Source organism: Peromyscus californicus, unplaced genomic scaffold (assembly GCF_007827085.1).
Source record: "Peromyscus californicus insignis strain IS unplaced genomic scaffold, ASM782708v3 Scaffold_6__1_contigs__length_162567912, whole genome shotgun sequence".
NCBI lineage: Eukaryota > Metazoa > Chordata > Mammalia > Rodentia > Cricetidae > Peromyscus > Peromyscus californicus.
In genome coordinates, this window is record NW_026294584.1 from 154534834 (window position 1) to 154551350 (window position 16517).

Here is a 16517-nt window from a genome sequence, read left to right on the forward strand (position 1 = left end):
TACAGACTGTGACTAAAGGCACGGTTTTCTTTGTGCAAGGTAATCTCAACATGCTCCTCCTAGCTCCTGAGGAGCTTGCTTACTCTGCCTAGGTATCTCCAGTCCAGAAGATCTGAGAGCCTCTCTGTGCGGTTCCTCTGGATGATTCTTTGACGGCGCGACTGTTTGCAAAACCCATAAAGAAATTGAGTGAGCTGATTGCAAGAATCATCTGGAGATCGGAAGCGCCTGTCGACAATGTAAATACCTGGAGAACACACACACAAATCAAAACACGACTTCCATCTTATTACCTAGGTTCCAGCAAAGACCACCACCAGCCCATCATCAGTATCTGCCTAAGCTACCACCCTCACCTTATCTTCCCCCTTCCAAGGTTGTATGTTTTCTATGAACTTCTAGTTACTAAAAAACATCATCAACCCTGTCAACAAAGCAGATCTTACCTTAAAAAAGGTATCTAGCCCAGCAGGCCAGCAATTCTCTAGAAAATGTTACTAACCAGAAACACCAGGTGGGACCTATATTAACCTCCTCCCCCACTTACAACCTCACTGAGAACCACCAGAGGAGAGCTGCCTCCTGCAGACTAAATTGCTAAGGCATAGGCAGAGAACCCATCCTGGTCAAACTTTCTTGTTGCTAGGCAACATGAACAGACACACAGGGAAATGCAAATTGTCCTACAGTCTTTAAAAAGTGATTTTTTTCTACCTTGACATGAATCTTTAAAAGAATAAATGTGTTCTCTATAGAGTGACCAATATGCATACTCCAAGGCCATAGCTACTGCATTATTGCTCCTAGGACTTAAGGAAAAAAATTCTATCACCACCATCAAAAAATAAGTTAAAGGCAAAGTTTGCCCAAGTTCCATCCTTTTGCAATTCTTCTTGGGAGCAGTATTATATTCAGTATTAAGAATATTCTTTCCTGTGGACCCCCTACTTAAATCTACTTTTAATTAGATGAGAAATATAAACTTCAGTTTCATTTCAGGACAGCTTTAGCACTAGGGCCTCAGGAGGATACAATGGGGAAAAAAAAATCTCACCATATGCAGTAGGGTCAGCCACATGCTCCTGCATGAAACAGCCAAAGCCAGAGAGGTTTGTTGTCACACTTGGGATGCCCATCACCGTGCACTCAGCTGCCAAGAATGGACAAAGAGCTTCAGACCCACTCAATTCTCACATTCATGTGTAGGAGAAAAAGTCCTGTTTGCCTAGTAGTAGATCGTTACTTCCTGCCGGGCATGGTATAACCTTTTATATGTGGTCATAACATGGGCAATCTTTGCAGCCATCCATGAAGTGATGCTGACATCATCCCTCTCTGGCAGGTGGAGACATTAAAGCATGGGGAGTTGAGGTAACTTGGCCTCTTCATAGAATCGGGGGACATGAGAGAGCTGGGCATGAAGTGAGACATCCAGTCCTAGAGTTCTTGCTGGGACCTGCTGCTCTCTACTGCCTGAGCCCAGCTGCCTGTTTTCTGGTTTAGTTTTGTTCCATTCTGTGCTTGTGACTCTGCTTGGCAAATTTATGGAGTATGGTGTGTGCTTGGACACAGCCAAGTTCTCCTCTACTAGAATCTCCTCTGCACACATCCCTACTACTCTCTTAAGGGTGCAGGGAATTCGTGGTCTCTTTCAGCCTTCCCTCACCTTTTGATAAAACTTGCTTCCCACAAAATATCTGAGCTATCTCTGAAAATATCTTTCAAAGATAGTTACATTTTTTTCTTTGTTCATTTGTTTGTGAGTGTGTGAACCTGTGTGTGCACATTCATGTGGATGCCCAAGGCTGATGTCAAGGAAATTTCCCCAATTGCTCTTTGCTCTTCCACCTTATTCATTTAGTCAAGGTCTCTCAATGAAACCCGGAACTGGTAGAGCTGGCCAGCTTCTCTGGGACCTGTAACTGGAGAGTTTCTCTCCAGCTCCTGCCAAGCCCAGGCAGTCCTGCAGCCCACTTATAAAATAAACACACAGACTCTTAAGTTATTTAAATTGTTTGGCCTAATGGCTCAGGCTTCTAGCTGCTGTTCTTACTATCTTAAATTAACCCATTTCTATTAATCTATAAGTTGCCATGTGGCTTGTGGCTTACCGGTATCTTAACATCTTCTCATGGTGGCGGCTGGCAGAGTCTCTCTGACTCAGCCTTCCACTTCCCAGAATTCTCCTCTCTCCTTGTCCCGCCTATACTTCCTGCCTGGCTGCTGGCCAAACAGTGTTTTATTTATACAGTGATATCCACAGCACTTAAAAACTCCAGCTACAGGGACCCACTTCCTATTTCCTCTGAGGCTGGAATTATAAGCTTATTGCCACTCCCATGAGGCATTTGGTGAGTTTGGGGCATCTGAATGCTGGTCCTCATGCCAACATGTCAAGCCCTTTAACTCCTGATCCCAACATCTGCATTTAAACAAGTATTATACATGTATTTGACTAGGGCAATATTCTTGGTTCTTGAGTGGAGATGTGTGTAAAAGTGGAGATGTGTGTAAAAGTTGCTCCATTACTTGTGGTGGAGTTCAGCTTAGATCACGGCTTTGTCTCCTCTGCTTGTGAGTATTTCCTCTTGGCTTAGCTATTCAGCTACACGGCAGTGTTTCTGACTTTTAGGGGGGTGGCAGGAGGAGTGTGGATGGGAATTACCAACTGCTTTGAAATCTAATACAATTTTTGGAACTCCTCCTGGGAATAATTCATATACCTACATATACATAAAATTTTGCCAAAAATGTCATGGGGTTTCATTCTCACTAAATAATTCACTAATGTATTTTGTAGGAAAAGTCAGGAAACCAAGAAAGCTCAATGTATGTCCCTTGAATGAATTTAATAAAATAAGTGGTTTTTAGATCTGCTAAAAGCTCAGTGTTGGTGTCTTAGTTTGCTATCTATTGTTGTCCTAAACACCATGACCACAAGCAATTTGGGGAGGAAAGGGTTTATTTCACCTTACATCTCACAGTCCATCCTGAAGGGTAGTCAAGGCAGAAACTCAGGAAGGCACCTGAAGGCAGGAGCTGATGCAGAGGCCACGGAGCAACACTGCTTTCAGGCTTGTTCCCCATGGCTTCCTCAGCTTTCTTTCTTATACAACCCTGGCCCAACTGCCCAGGAGTGCACCACCCACAGTGGGCTGGATCCCCCCACATCTATCATTATGCAAGAAAATTCCACACAGATTTGCTTACAAGCCAATCTGAGGAGACATTCTCTCAAGTAAGGTTTCCTCTTCCCAAATAACTAGCTTGTTTCAAGCTGAAAAAAAAAAATTAACCAGCCCACTTGGCTTTAATGAATGCTTTCTATAGTTAGAACAGCACCATATTATTGTTATAAAAACAAATTAGAGATTATGTAATACAAGAAGGCTAAATCTCTACCACAGGAAGGCTTGTTTTTTCTTCCAGTATCCATGTAAAGGGTAACTAACTGTCTTTGGTGGTCTGAATATGAGGTGGCCCCATAGACTCGTGTGTTTGGACAGCTGGTGGTGCTAACTGGGAAAGCAATGAAACCTTTAGGAGGTGGACTCTTATTGGAGGAGAGCTTTGGGGTTTGACAGTCTCTCTCCATTGCCTGTTCACTGTCTTCTTCCTGAGTTCAGACACATCCCTCTACTCCTGCTTCCATGCCTTTAATGACTGCTGCCATGTTCCTGTCGTGATAGACTATATGCCACCGGAACCATAAGCCCCCCAAACACCTTCTTCCTTAAGCTGTTTTTGTTGTTGTTTTAGGTTTTTAATTTGTATGTTTGTGTGTCAAGGTATTTTATCAAAGCAACAGAAAAAAAAATCTAACATACTTATTTTGGTGAATTTAAAAGTACAGAAAAACTCATTGGCTGTGTTAACGCAACTTCCACAACTTCCCCCATCCATATCTCATAACTTCTTTGTCCTTCATCTTAGAACATTAGATACATCTTCGATATGATTTGGGGTCCTATAAAATGAAGTTCTGGGGCCTGGAGAGATGACTCCATAGTTAAGAGCACTGGCTGCTTTTGCAGAGGACCCAGGTTGGATTTTCAGCACCCACATGGTGGCTCACTATCCTCTGTAACTCCAGTCCCAGGGGATCCAATGCCTCTCTGGCCTCTGTGAGCATGGCATGCTTGTGGTGCACAGGTACCCATGCAGGCAAAACACTCATACACTTAAAATAAAAGTAAAACGCCTTAAATAAAAGATGATTTGCTGAGCCATGGTGGCATGTACCTTTAATCCCAGCACTTGAAAGACAGAGGCAGGTGGATCTCTGTGAGTTCGAGGCCAGTCTGGTCTATAAAGTGAGTTCTAGGACAGCCAGAGCTGTTACACAGAGAAACCCTGTTTCAAAAAACCAAACAACAACAAAAATTAAAAACAAAACAAAAATTAAAAAAAAAAAACCCATTCAGTGGAAAGGCAGCTGTTAGGCTTCTAACAGTCTTTACACTAATGGGAGTATCTTCCCAGTCCCCTCAGTCATTCATGAATCTGGTTTTTTCCTCTTCTGTCCATACTAGTTCTTCCTACAGGAAAACTGGGAACAGGGATGGATAACAAGTGTTCTGCTCATCAGCAAAATGTGTGTTTTGTTTAATACTTTATTAAATATGTGATTGAGACATTTTCTGTGGACATTTCCTAAGAAGGAAAACTGTTTTCAAAAATGCAGGATTGACACTAATAGTAAGTTTTAGAACTACAAGGGAGAAAGAACTATTTATATGCATTTTATGTCAAACTTTCAAGAAGTAGTCAAATTTTGTCTGTTAAAGTTTTTTTGTTTGTTTGTTTTTTTGTTTTTTTGAGACAAGGTTTCTCTATGTAGCTTTAGAACCTTTCCTGGAACTCACTCTGTAGCTCAGGCTGGCTTCAAACGCATAGAGATCGGCCTGCCTCTGCCTCCCGAGTGCTGGGATTAAAGGCATGTGCCACCACTGGCTGGCCCCTGTTAAAGTTTTAATAATTTTCTACTGCTAAATAATTACATGAGTGGAAGGTAGAAATTCTGGGTGCAAAATCATCTAAAAGAGAAAATTCTAATGAAGAAAAAAAGGATAAATGAAAAAGCAAATCCTTTACAGTTTGCTTATTCCGATACTGTAGAATCCTTGTGCCGTAATTTGATGGAATTGAAACAATAGATCAGAACAGTAATAGCTGCAGAGCCCTTATACTGCTCATGTTCCGAGAGCTACAGTATTCTCTCCTCATAGAATTCTAGATACTGTATTTAAATTCTAGAATGAAAATATAGACATGGGCTGGAGAGATGGCTCAGTGGTTAAGAACACATGCTGCTATTACAGAGGACCTGGGTTCAGTTCCCAGCACCCACATCGTGGCTCACAATCATCTGTGACTCCAGTTCCAGGAGATCTGATGTCCTCTTCTGGCCCCTGAAGGCATTCCATACATATGGTATGCACATACATGCATGTAGCCAAAACAACTGTACACATGAAAAAAATTTTAATATATAGACATTATGAAAGTTCTTCTCTTTAATAATTCAACCTAATACTTCCTCTTTACCTGGTCTCTGCTGTCCCTTGAGCTGTAGGTCAACAACAACAACAACAACAACAACAAATTAGCATTTCATTTTAAAATAAATGGAATTTACCTAAATCAGGAAGAGTATTTCTTATTACCAACAAGACATAGGAAAGCTATTCCTATCCTTTATGCTGGAATGCAGGCAAACTGTTTGCTTTTTATTTATTATTTAGTTAGTGGTGCTGGGAACTGGAGGGATGGCCTTGTATATTCTAAGCACATGTTCTACCACTGAGCTACACATCTAACCCATTTCTCTTTTTATAAGATGCTTCAGTACAAATGCAAATTCATCAGTCTTGTTGCTACTGGTAACCATACCACTTAGGGAAGTGAAAATAATAAATAGTGGATCTGAGAATTCACTATCCATTTGAAAAAAATAAACAGAGTTGGCAGAGTTTCTGAATATATGATGGCATTAGCTACAATACCTTACCCATCACTAAACACAAGCTTTCTTAATATTACCCATGTTTCAGAGCCAACTTTTGTTTTACAAAATCCAATTAAATTTTTAAAAAAATTAACTGCATCCTTCTGAAATAACTTTTAAAGAACTGTATTGGAAGACTAACAATTTTCATACTAGCTCTGACTATTTAGTTTCTATTTCACATTAATGAGATCTACAGAGATAACCTAAGAGTATAATACAATCCTCATAAAACATTATCTTCCTCTTTGGAATACAATAAGGCAATGGGCTTGACCCACTCAGGAGGAAGCAAACCCCACTGTAGCACAGTCACATAGGTTTTGTCTCTATTCTCAGGTTAGGCTCTGCAAAGCATAAAATTGATGCCTGAATAGATCCAACCCACATCATTTTTTAAAGGAACTGAGAAAACAAGCCTCAGTAGAGATTTCCCATCAACTTTAACATTACATACACACACTTGAAATAACTTGCAACCAAATCAGAATCTGTCTGTAATCTACACATATCACATACCTGGAGTGTAACCCCAGGGTTCATAGTATGATGGAAACACCCCAAGGTGACAACCCCTGACAAACTCTTCATAATCCATGGGTAGTAGGGGGCTGGTGGAGGACAGAAATTCTGGATGTAAAATCACCTAAAAGAGAAAATGAAGAAAATAAAACAAACAAAAAATCCCTCTACACTTTATTTCAATCCTGGAGGATCCATGTGTTTTATACTCAGGGATAGAGGGAAAGATAAGTTATAAAGAACTTAGACTCTCCTTTTCTTTCCTCCACTCTGTAGCTCAAAGTCTCTGCTCTGCATGCTTAACTTTGCCCCTTATCTCCAAATCTTGGGTCACAGGGTAGAGAGTTAGCACGTCCATTTTCTGTTTTCACACTAAACTAGTCCCTCAAGCCTTCTCCAGCCTTGTTCCCCACTGAAAGTTATATTTGGTTCTCTCAACTGCTAATCCCTGTCTTATTAGTTTGTTCTCAACTTGAGCAAGAAAGAGAGAATGGATCACCTGTGACCTACACATGAGTTATCTAAGGGAAACAGACCTCAGGGGAGGGAAGATATTAGAACAGTCCTGTCCAGATTAGTTCATGCTATCCCCTGTCACCTAGAGGCAGTCAGCACCTACCACACTTGCGTTTATTCCACAAGGCTCTGTAGTCCACACAACAACTGGAGTGTCCTGTAAAGGTACTATTCATGCCTCTGCTCAAAAATCACACTTGACTCAAATAAAAATGCCACACATATCTGTGTGCAGTGGTGTGCTGGTGTTCAAGAACCAATAAATCAAATCATAAATACCTACTTATATGTAAAATATCGTAACTATATGATATTCTGGAAAAGAAATTGACAGGAGTTAACAAACCACTATTCAGTGGTGCACATACAGAGCACAAAGAGTGTTTAGGATAGCAAGGCTTTCTATGTCATACTATAATGATAAATATACATCATTATTCACTTGTCCAAACTCAGAATGAATGAAGCCAAGATGAGCCCCAATATGAAGGACAGATCTGGAGGGATAGCAACATACCAACTGAGACTCAGTTCTAGCAAATGGTTTGTGCCAGTGAGGGTGTTACAGAAAGGAGGTGGCGTCTGGATGAGACACCCAGCAAATGAAATTGGAAAATGGCTCCAGAACTAAAGCCTATTAGAGTGTATACACAGGACTGGGAAGATGGAGGAATACTAAATGCCTGGCTGCACAAGTGTGCAGAAGAACCTACACAGAAACCAGATAGGGGCATGGAGAGGTGGGTCAATGGCTAAGAGCCCTAATTGCTCCACCAGAGGAATGGGGTTAGAATTTCAGTACCCACATGGTGACCCATAACCATCTGCAGTTTCAGTTGGAATATCTAATGCCCTCTTCTGGCCTTCTTGGGTACCAGGCATACACATGGTGCACAGCCATACATGTAGGCAAAACACCCATGCACATAAAACAATAATAAAAACATCACTCCATATGAAAAGAATTTGTTATAATAAACACACTTGCAGGCCCCGTGAGGTGCTCATCAGGTACAGGTGTGTGTCACTAAGCCTGAGTTTGATCCCCAGGAATCGAAGGTGGAAGGAGAGAACTGACTCCCACAAGTTGTCCTCTGACCCTTTCATGAATGACATGGCACTTTTCATCCTCTACCCCCAACACAAAATAAGTAAATGAATAAATATAATTTTAAAATAAAATGCATAAAAGTAAAAACCACTTAAAAACCTACCTCTTATCAGAGTCCTTTCCTAAAGTAAGTTTTAGAATATATTTTGATCATTAAAAAGTAGGTAATTTCCTTGTGCCTACTGGTAACATTGTGCGATTAAAACAAATGTTAGGATTAAAGCTCAGAGTTAACTAATATCTAAGAGTAATTACCTAAAACAAGAAGCAGAATCCATTTTTTTTAGAATTTCTTAAATATTTTTCCAGAAGATGTTAAAACAATGAAGAGCTTGTAACAAATTCCCTCCAAAGTATAGTCTATGTAATTCTTTTGTTTGTATATGTGCATATGGGCATGGGGATATGAGTTCTAGTGGGTGCATGTGTGTCTTAATGTTCCTGCATTTGTGTGCACATGTATGTAGAGGCCAGAGCTCATCCTTGGGTGCTGTTTTTAAGTTGTTTCCATGTTACTTTTTGAGGCAGGGTCTCTCTTTGGCCTCGAGCTCACCAATTAGGCCAGGCTGGCTTCTGGGCACTGGATTTATAAGCGTATGCCCAGCTTGTACCAGGGTGCTGGAGGGTAACCTCAGGTATGCTTGCATGGCAAACATTTTTAACAACTGAGTCTTTGCCTTGGCTTATTCTGTACAATTTTGAAGCGGTTTATAACAAACCAATTATTTTCACCTTGACTCTGTCTGCACGATTGTTGAAAAGCCCAATCCGTCTAATGGTGCTGAGGATGGGATCCGTGGAGTCATCAATCATGTTGTGAGTGGTCACAGGAGGCAAAGACTGTCTCTGAGGGAACAGGGGTAAGAAAATGTCAGTGGTGAGAAGCATTAATAAATGACTCATTTCTGCAAAAGGCCATTGACATCTTATGCACCCTCTCTGTATTCAGCCCTCTAAGATGATGCTAGTTTTGATGATTAAGCTTTGTGTATTGCAGGGGAAGAGAGTTTCAGAACTTTCTTCACAGATCGTGAACAGAAAGCTTCCATTCCCCTCACCCCTCATGCAGCTACTGTATGAAAGGCCTGGATTTCATAACTGCTTCTGTATTTTTCTAGAATGTGCAGGAACTTTGGGATCTTCATCCAAGATGAACTTGATTCACTGCAACTGTCTAGCAAACCACATTATTAACAGGATGCCCATGCATGTCTAGTACACTATATTACATTTTAAAATAACAATTCTGTTCAGCTGAGAAGCTTTGGCATTTTCTCTACTATGGTGGGGATCCTGCACTTTTGGAGATTTTCACAAGTTTTTTGTTATAATGAACATAGTTTTCCAGCTGAGTATATTGGTTCAAAAGGAATTCTGTAAATGGGTTGAAAGACAGACTTTGTGAGATTTCTAAAAAAAAAAAAAAAAAAAAAAAAAAAAAAAAAAAAAAAAAAAAAACCCTTAAAAACGATTCATAAAAGCACATACAAAATCATTCAAGTGACTATTTAAGAGTATGTTTCTGGGTGAGTAAAATGGCTCAGTGGTTAAAGGTTCTTGCTGCCAAGCTTGGTAGTCTGAGCTCCATCTCTGGGACCCACATTGTGGAAAGAATCTAACTCCTTCAAGTAGTCCTCTGACTTTCACATGACTTCCACATGCCCCTCCACATGACTTCCATATGCCCCTCCACATGACTTCCATATGCCCCTCCACATGACTTCCATATGCCCCTCCACATGACTTCCATATGCCCCTCCATACAAGTTCCACATGACTTCCACATGCTCCTCCACATGACTTCAACATAATTTCCACATGAACCCACATGCCCTGTTCCACAACCACAAACATAAATGGAATGAAAAGAGAATATTTTTCCAACTCTCAGATTTGAAATTTCCTAATTTAGCAAATTCCTTCATATGAATGAAGAAAATACTGCCTGGGTTGATTTTAATGATCATGAGAGGTGGTAGGTACTTTTAAATTTTTCTTACCTGAGTTGAAAAAATGGCTCTCTTCATAATTGTTATGTCATCTCGATCCAAGATACTATTCATGTCAGGAATTTCTCCTCTGTGACGAAAACAGTGTTAAAAATAAAAACAGCTGGCACTAGTTAAATGTTTTCTAATTGACATTAGTTCATTTATTGTAATATTGTTGTTTACTAAGATGTTAACACAGATTTAATATATGAATATTTATTATTTACTTACTATATTAAGTCAATATATATTTGAACTCAAAAGCTCCTTCAGTCTCAGACTGATGTATTAATGAGTACCCACTGAATAAGAACCTGTGTGCATATATGCACACATGGTCTGCTACTTGCAAGCTGTTTACTGATATTGTCAAATGAAAGGTAAAATGCTAGTGCTCATACAACATCTGCAAAGGCTACAAATTCCATTATGTTGGGACAAAATTCATGAAAAGTGACTAAATTGTGATGTGTAAATGGTAAAGACCTAAATGTTAGTGTGTAAGCTGTTCTAAGCACTTACCTCAATAACCCATCGTAGAGTTTCTTTCCAAACTTTTCCTTCATAGAATGCACGGTGTCCCTGTTTGACACAGACAGATTTCTAATTCAGATGCAATCATAACTTTTCATAGTCATCTTTGGGTATTTGAATGAGAATGGCTTTCAGAGGCTCAAATATTTGCTTAGTCCCTAACTGGTGGGAAGGATTAGAAAGTGTGGCCTTGATAGAGGAGGTATGTCATTGGGGGTGGGCTCTGAGGTGTCAAAATGCCCATGCATTTTGAGTGAGCTCTCTCTGCCTCATGCTTGTGGATCAAGATGTAAGCTCTCAGCTACTGCTCCAGCACCATGCCTGCCTGCTGCCATGCTCCTCACCATGACGTTCATGGACTGTAATGCACTTGTGAATGCTGAATTAAAACTTTCCTTTATAAGTTGCCTTGGTTGTGGTGTTTTGTCACAGTAATAGAAAGGTAACTAAGACATCATCTGTTGTGAAGGTGCTGTTGTCTCATCAGTGTTCCTTGAAGTTACAAGTATTTTTTAATATGCCCTATCCTATTATTTCCCCACTGTCAATTTAGCTTGGTTGAAAAAAATCCAGGACTAAGGCCACAAGGCATTTGAACAGCACAGAAAGCTGGAATTCTTTTTTGCTTGAGGTAACTGGGGAATGGTTGAGAGTGGGGAGGGTCAGTGAACGGAGGTATAGACAGAGCATGCTAGTGAAATAAATATTCAATAACTGATCTGGGCTGAGTGTAGAAGGAGTCATTATATTCAACTCCTTGCTTTGGTATACACTTTAGTTTTTCCCTGTAAAATATATCCAATCCATCTTTAAAACCCATGTATGGATACTCGCTCATTCTGTGGTTGTTTGTTTGGATGTTTTTTGAGTACCGCCCACCATGTTACAGGCATTGCACAGTCTAATGAAGCAGTTAGCCCCAGAAGAAGAGAACCACACAGTATTTATGCCACATCAAAGAATCAAAGTTCGGGGACACAGCTCAGAGGTCACACACTTAGGCAAAACTCCCTTCACGTGTTGTCTGAGCAGGCTGACAAACGTGAGATTACCACAGCTGCTTCCGCACCGCCTGGCCCTTCAGGGTTTCCACGTTGAAATTGTTTGTCTTGGCAGGCATGATGAAAAACACCACCACAGTGACGTTACTCTTGTGCATCTGAGAAGGGTTAGAAAACACAGTAGCGTCACCTAACAAAGACCAAAAAGCATCTGGCACGGGGACCTTAAGCCTGGAAAACAGTGTTTTCACGTGTCACAGGAGAGAAAGAATGCTGAGCTGTGAAACCTGACTTCCAATCAGGATTTGTCAGCAATGAGTATTTCCACACCATTGGCCATTAACATAGATAATAGCTACTCATGTCATTGTGTTTTTCTGTGGCTAAAGAACACATGGGACTTGATAGAAAAAAAAATCAAAATTCCTTCTTTAAAAGTTCAAAATTTAATGAGGATTTATTTCTTATTCTTCTAACTCTTTCTAATTTACTGATTTGTACAAATGGATTTTTTTTTTTTACATTTCTGTTACATGTCTAGATGGTCCATATGATGCATTTTGACTTTTAGGCCAAAATGTAAAGGAAGAGAGCAAGCATGTGCTTCGCACTTTTGATGTAGCAGATACTGTGCTGGGGCACTTTAAATACACAATTGACTTCCATCCACCCTTATAACCACCATCCACAGTCCATGTGATTCATTTCATTCTACTGATGATAAGGAAGCACGGTATGTAAAATATTTTATCTGAGTGCCCATAGCCTATTAGGAACAAAGCTAATATTTAAACTGATTTTTTTAAACCTCTGAAATCTGTTTTCTTGTTCTCTTCTACAAATGCCTTAGGCCTCACATCTCTCACAGGGAAATGACATATATCAAGCAGCTTTGGAGTAAAAGCCTAAATTCAAGTTAAAACTATGAGCACATGGATGTCCTTATGATCTAAACGATAGAACTGTGTCCTGAGTTTGGGACATCTCTCCATCAATTGTGTGGCCTCTTCCCTCTGAAACCTCACAGTCCATTCAGGAAATCTACAAAAGTCATGGGACATGAAGTTCACTGCAGGTGGCAGCCAATGCACTATCAAAGAAGCTACATATTGTGTATTTTAATTTCTCTAAGTATTATAATTATCTTTTCTCTCTAACTTAATAACAGTAGGTTTTTATTTACTTCACATCTACAAATAAAGTGAATATTTGATGACTGTATGGATTGATTTTTTAATAATGACCCTAAACATAAAACATGTTTGATACAGTTATAAGCATATTTACAAAGCATGCTTTATGGATATATTCCTGGAAATATGAACAAAGATTAATACCAGAATAATTGTTTTCACTTTAATCTATTTTTGCAGATGGTATTATTATTACTAATAACTTTCTTATATTGCAGTTTTGGGAAATCTTTCTGCATATTTGGTATAATATTTTTGCTAACAGAGGAAAAAAAGAACTATATTCCAGAAAAACTTGGAGACAATAACACAGAACTCAAGAAAATCTAGATTGTCTCAGTATCTTTTTTTGTTTTAAACTAAGTGTATACATGTGTGGGTGTGTGCATGTGAGCACGGAGCCTGAGGAGGTCAGAAGAGGGCATTGAATGCCCCAGAACTGGAGTTACAGGAGACTGTGAGCTGCTATGTGAGTGCTGGGAACCCAGCTCTGAAAGAGAAGCATGTGCATTCAAGCACTGAATCATCTCCATGACTCCTGAGGTCTCTGTGTCTCAGTAGCACTCAACTTTTACACTGTGTCATTTGTTCTGTATTTTAGTGTGATAGGATTGGAATATAAACCAATCACTTTAGTTAACAGGACATGAAGCCATTTTCTATAGCCGTCTCCCCTGCCTGTGCTTCTCTGCTGAATTCACAGGGAACCTCTTTGTAAGGCCTGATCCTGAGCAAAGGTGATATACTATGGGGAGTAGAACCCTCTTCATGTTTCCAGGTGATGGAACACTTCAGAGATGGACAGTTGGAGATCTGTCAACTTGGAGAGCTGGTATAGATGATAAAGGGGCAGAGGAATGAGTTTTTAAGATCTGTCCTGTTCTATGGAAGACTAGTGCTGGGACACTTGACTATTTCACTTGCAGGAGGGCGACCACAGCTAGAACTGTCTGGATTTGGATTGCTAGGTGTGATGCCAAGGGTGACCATCAGGACATTGTATCATCATTCATGGGCTACATCTGGTTTGGTTTCTTTCTTTCTTTCTTTTTTTATTTTTCAGGACAGGGTTTCTTTGTGTAGCCCTAGCTGGCCTCGAACTCACTCTGTAGACCAAGCTGGCCTGAAACTCAGTGATCTTGCTGCCTCTTGAATTCTGGGATTAAAGGCGTGTGCCACCACGGTTTACATCTGGTTTCTAATAAATGATATATGGCTTTCAGTTTGCTTGACTTTGCTGTATCTGTCTTTCACGCACGTGCGTGCGTGCGTGCGTGCGTGCGTGTGTGTGTGTGTGTGTGTGTGTGTGTGTGTGTGTGTGTGTGTGTGAAGAGTACAGCTGCACAGTTTCTGGAGTCTTTCCCTATTTCCATCATGTAGGTTCTGACATGGAAATCAGACCTGTAGCCAGTACCTCCACTGGCTGATCCATCTCATCTACCCAAGGTTATCATTTTAAGATTTCAAAGTCAAATTTCCTCTTGAAAACTAGCTTCTTCACATCCCACAGCAGAAAGGCCTTGTGCCTCAGCCCAGAGCTTTCTTACCCTTAGGAGGAAGTTGAGCCTGGATAAGGATTCCAAGAAGATGTCAGCCCCTTTGTTTGAGAATTCATACCTCCCAGCAATGAAGAGGAATAAAGTCTTTTCAAGATCAAAATCCAAATGACTGAAACAAAATAAATCAATTTCTAATAAAATAAAACAAGAGCAACAAATTCTACAGCAGGAAGTCTATTCAAGCAGAAGGGGGCTGGAGAAAGAGAAGCACTTGCTATAATGCGTGGGAACATCTTGAAAAAGTTGTGTGTGTATGAGTGTGTGTGTGTGTGTGTGTCCTATAAATGCCCTTGAAAGCGAGATGAGGGTGTCAGAACCCCTCCCCATGCTAGAGTTACAAGTGGTTATGAGCCATCTGATATGGTGCTTGGAACACAACTTTGGTCTTCTGCAAGAGGAGCGTGTGTTCTTAAACACTGAGCCATCTCTGCAGCCCCCCGGGCTTTTTTTTTAAATCAAGAAAAACATACCCATAGAAATGACCTCGAACAAAATCCTGGATTCTGGCCTTGTACATGGCATGGAGATTTTGAAATTCATGCACTGCAGAAAACTTCTTAACATTCAAGCCATTGGGAGTTACTACATCTGGAAAAGCAAAATAAAAAAAATAGGGGCTTGTTTCTGAGAGGTAATACACATTCTTTGTCACCTTTAATGTCAGAGGGATGTAATAGACAGACAGACAGAGAGATAGAACCCTGAACTTGGTCGTTTCTTAAAACGACAATTTTGAGTTAGTGTGAGAGGGAAAACACGTGAGGCTCAGTGGGTAAAGGGAAGTGGCCGCTGTGGTTGACTTTTCCGAGGTATTTGGAGGTGGGAGAAAAAACGGCAGCATGCAACCCTTTGATAGGGCAGCCCCACAAATGAAAACTTCACTTTAGAACAGGAAAAAGCAAAGCATGTGTGCAAGCTCAGAGAGGGGCACTGTGGGCAGAGAGAAACAGGAAGATCGGGAGAAAAATAAGGACATTGCTGGCCGAGCTCCTCTGAGAACCACGAGTGTAAGAATGAGTCTGCACTGATTGGGTTTTGTCAATTTACTAGCATATCTGGGAAGAGGGAATCGTAATTGAGAAAATGCCTCTGTGAGATGGGTCTAAAGGCAAGCCTGCAGTCCATTTTCTTGATCAGTGATGGATGTGAGAAGGCCCAGCCCACTCTGGGCGGTGCCACCTCTGCAGATGGTCCTGGGTGGTATCAGAAAGCAGACTGAGCAAGCCAGGAAAAGCAAGCCAGGAAAAGCAAGCCAGCAAGCAGCGTTCCTTCATGGTTTCTGTTCCTCCCTGTTTCTGCCTCAGCTCCTGCCTTGACTTCCCTTAATGATAGATAGACTGTGATCAGCGATAAGCTGAAACAAACCCTTTCCTCCCCAAGTTGCTTTTGATCGTGCTGTTTATCAGCAATAGAAACCCTAATTAAGACGGAGTCCGAGAGAACCCCAAATCCAGGGGAACATTTGGGAAGAACAGAGCATAGCCTGCCACGCTGCCACTGTTCTGTCTTTGTCGGTTTTTCGCCTGTTTTGTTGTTTGACAAAACGTATTCACTTATTGAAGACTCTCCTCCAGACACCCAGTGGTCTCTGAGAGCAAAGGAACTGCAGGCAAGGTCTCAGAGTTAATTAAGCAAGGCTGCTGCGGGTGTTCGGAGGCGGCCTACCCAGGCTCCGTAATTACCAGGCTTCCGCTTCAGCATGTGCTCTGCCTCGATGGCTGTGATTTCTGACACCGTGGTGAACACATGCGCGCAGTGCACAGAGGCCCGTTCCATGCAGTAGCGGTGATAAATCTGTCTCTCCCCCGCCTCTTTGTCTATGTCGAACTGTGAAAGACAAACACACGTTCCTTGCGCAATCCTCTCCACAAGCAAAACAAAATCCTTAGTTCCTAAGTGGTTCTTCCTCAGAGCTGATTGAAGTTATAATAACTTCATCAAAGGACTAGTATCAAGCTACTTGCCAAAGTACAAAATTGGTATTTCTAAAAGTACTGATAGCTTCATGTCTTCCAGACTGCTATTTCATCCCCTATAAAATTTTGACATTTTGTTGTATGTGTTCTTATTCCACAGTTTATAA

At 40.8% G+C, this 16517-nt stretch overlaps 1 protein-coding gene across 1 annotated transcript in view; it reads right to left on the reverse strand.

Annotated features, from left to right (window-relative positions):
• Gys2 (glycogen synthase 2) overlaps positions 1-16517 on the reverse strand; it is a 34707-nt gene that overhangs the window by 4328 nt on the left and 13862 nt on the right. The window contains exons 5-14 of the mRNA XM_052721213.1: positions 16117-16261; positions 14905-15022; positions 14423-14543; positions 11734-11840; positions 10670-10729; positions 10157-10235; positions 8889-9002; positions 6527-6653; positions 1055-1150; positions 84-247 (exon numbers count right to left, since the gene is read on the reverse strand). Coding sequence (XP_052577173.1) covers positions 84-247; positions 1055-1150; positions 6527-6653; positions 8889-9002; positions 10157-10235; positions 10670-10729; positions 11734-11840; positions 14423-14543; positions 14905-15022; positions 16117-16261 — 1131 coding nt within the window. The remainder of the gene's footprint in view (positions 1-83; positions 248-1054; positions 1151-6526; positions 6654-8888; positions 9003-10156; positions 10236-10669; positions 10730-11733; positions 11841-14422; positions 14544-14904; positions 15023-16116; positions 16262-16517) is intronic.